Here is a 2272-nt window from a genome sequence, read left to right on the forward strand (position 1 = left end):
CTTTTTGCTTTGGCACCTCCTTTCGCACAGGTGTAGGCTTACAAAATTTCACTGAACTATGCTCGTTTTCGCCAATACCACATATTTCAATTTCCTCCTCTATTTCTTCAAATGCTTCATTTCGTGTAGTTATTGTTTCCTGTCGTTGCGGTAGTGTTTCTTCTCGTTGAGATAGTGTTTCTTCTCGTTGAGGTAGTGGTTCTTCTGTTTCGTCTGTCTCAACCACGTCCAATCCAAAGAGCTTTGCTACACCTATCAACGATTCTTTCATTCCAATCAATTCAAATATCGCACTCTCGGTGGCAGAGAATTTGTACCCAATATTAGGACCACCACCTGTGCCTTTTCTTTGCCTGTTGTTGTTGGCTGCATTCTGCCGGACGTATTTTTTCTGATCTGCCCAAACCTGAGATGTTGGGCATTAATTTATTTGAACACTGAACTATATTCAGCATGAGTAGCTACCTTTTTCCACTCTGCAACATTTTTAGATGGTGGGCCAGCCGAATTCAGTTCAGCTTCAGCTTTGCGCCAAAATCTGTTTAAGTCATCCTTGCTGCCCGTATAAAACCCACGCGCAATGCCAGGATTACCTTGCATAAGGTTTATGAGTATCTCTAATTGGTTCCTGTTTGTAGTTTTTGACCTAAAAAATTGTTTAACATTGTTTTCTATTAAAAAGTTCGCAAATACTTACATTCTTGGGTACTGCTCCCTCACACTTTTCTGGCGGAAAATTTATTTAAAACTGTCATCACATTCTTCCTTTGATTTGCATGCGTGATAGCTACTTTTTCCCGAAATACATTTTCCCTTTTTCGAAGTTCGTTTAGAATAGGAGGAAAGGGAGAAGAAAAAAATCCTCTGGGAAATTTTTTTTCATGATAGGAGGAAAGAAAAAAAATAGAAAATCCCCGGGGAAGAATCAGAATCGGGCTGTATATTATACTGCAAGATTGGCTGAAATCGCCACAGAAGAGTTTGTCTCTACAGCGAAAGACGGTGTGAAGGCGAACTCTGTTTCGGAGCGAAGTAAAACGGTTATATTGAATGCCATTAAGAATTTTAAAATATCGCAGACACAAGGAATGTGCGCTACAGTTTACAACTGAAAACCTCTGCAAAATACATGATTGCGGTCAACATGCATACTGCAGATGGTTTGGTAAATGGAGCTACGGGCCGACTAATGCAAACTGACCATCGAGGCTCCGAATGGACATCAGTAATTCTTTGGATGCACTTTTCCGAGCCAGGAGCTGGAGTAATAGCACGTTCCAAAAACTTCACTCCCACGAATCGAGCTGGACACCAATTGAAAAAGTAGTGTGCACCTTCCAATGTAGAAGAAACGAACAAGTCTCGATAGAAAGAAGACAGTTCCCTATAATACCTGCAGAGGCAATAACAATACACAAAATCCAAGGAGAAACTTACAGATTGGTTGCTATTCATACTAGGAAGGGAATGAGCCGCATAATTATTTATTGTAGGTAATTTTATTCCACCTAGACCTGTTAGAGGCAACAAAGTAGTCCAAGCACAGCTGAATATACTTCGACATTTAAAAAAATTAGAGACTCACTACAAATTTGCAATTGAGCGCCCAGATAGCACTCTTCTATTGTACTATCAAAACAAGCTTATGAAAGCATATCGATCGCATTAGACCACCTTATTTATTCAGCGGATATCATTTGTTTTGCCGAGACTTGGACTCGTCCAGAAGAAGAATTACAAATCGGAGGCTGTAGTATTGTAGCGCGTATCGATGCAGCAACTCAAACTGAACAAAGCCGCTCACGGCATGGAGCAATCATTTATTGTAAAACTGGTCATGCAATTTGGAGTGCAATGGGGTATAGTCGTTGCGCTGGGTATGCAGTTACAGTTGCATGGCTATACTCAATCCCGACTCTTGCGTCCTCGTTCGCGCACTCTGGGCAACGTGAGCAACCCATGTGCGAGATGCGGTAACCAATGCGAGTGGAGCCTTGGGTCACGGCAGAAAGAGAGGGAGCTTCGGTGGGGCCACTCCGACTTATTCACTTTAACTCACTGAAGTCTGCAGCGTCTGTTCACCAGTAGGTGCGCCTGCAAGCGGGTGTCTGCTTGGAACAAGCGGCTCGCTATATAAACGTGTATTTGGTTGCGAAACCACTTGGGACCCACCACGTAAAAACCACTTCCAGTGAAGAAGCAAGGCAAAGCCTCGGATGAGACCCCCCCTTATGATGACGACCACGGCAAACGTTTAAAGGACTACGATTTG

At 42.7% G+C, this 2272-nt stretch overlaps 1 protein-coding gene across 1 annotated transcript in view; it reads right to left on the minus strand.

Annotated features, from left to right (window-relative positions):
• LOC118749187 overlaps positions 1 to 1215 on the minus strand; it is a gene marked incomplete in the record, with an annotated part of 14163 nt that extends 12948 nt beyond the window's left edge. The window contains 3 exon segments of the mRNA XM_036483972.1: positions 1 to 406; positions 466 to 646; positions 698 to 1215. Of these exon segments, the coding sequence (XP_036339865.1) occupies positions 1 to 406; positions 466 to 646; positions 698 to 699 (589 nt within the window).
• Positions 1216 to 2272: the final 1057 nt, after the last annotated feature.

The sequence above is a fragment of the Rhagoletis pomonella genome, unplaced genomic scaffold, assembly GCF_013731165.1.
Source record: "Rhagoletis pomonella isolate Grant_MI unplaced genomic scaffold, Rhpom_1.0 Rhpom_scaffold_00001, whole genome shotgun sequence".
Taxonomy (NCBI): Eukaryota; Metazoa; Arthropoda; class Insecta; order Diptera; family Tephritidae; genus Rhagoletis; species Rhagoletis pomonella.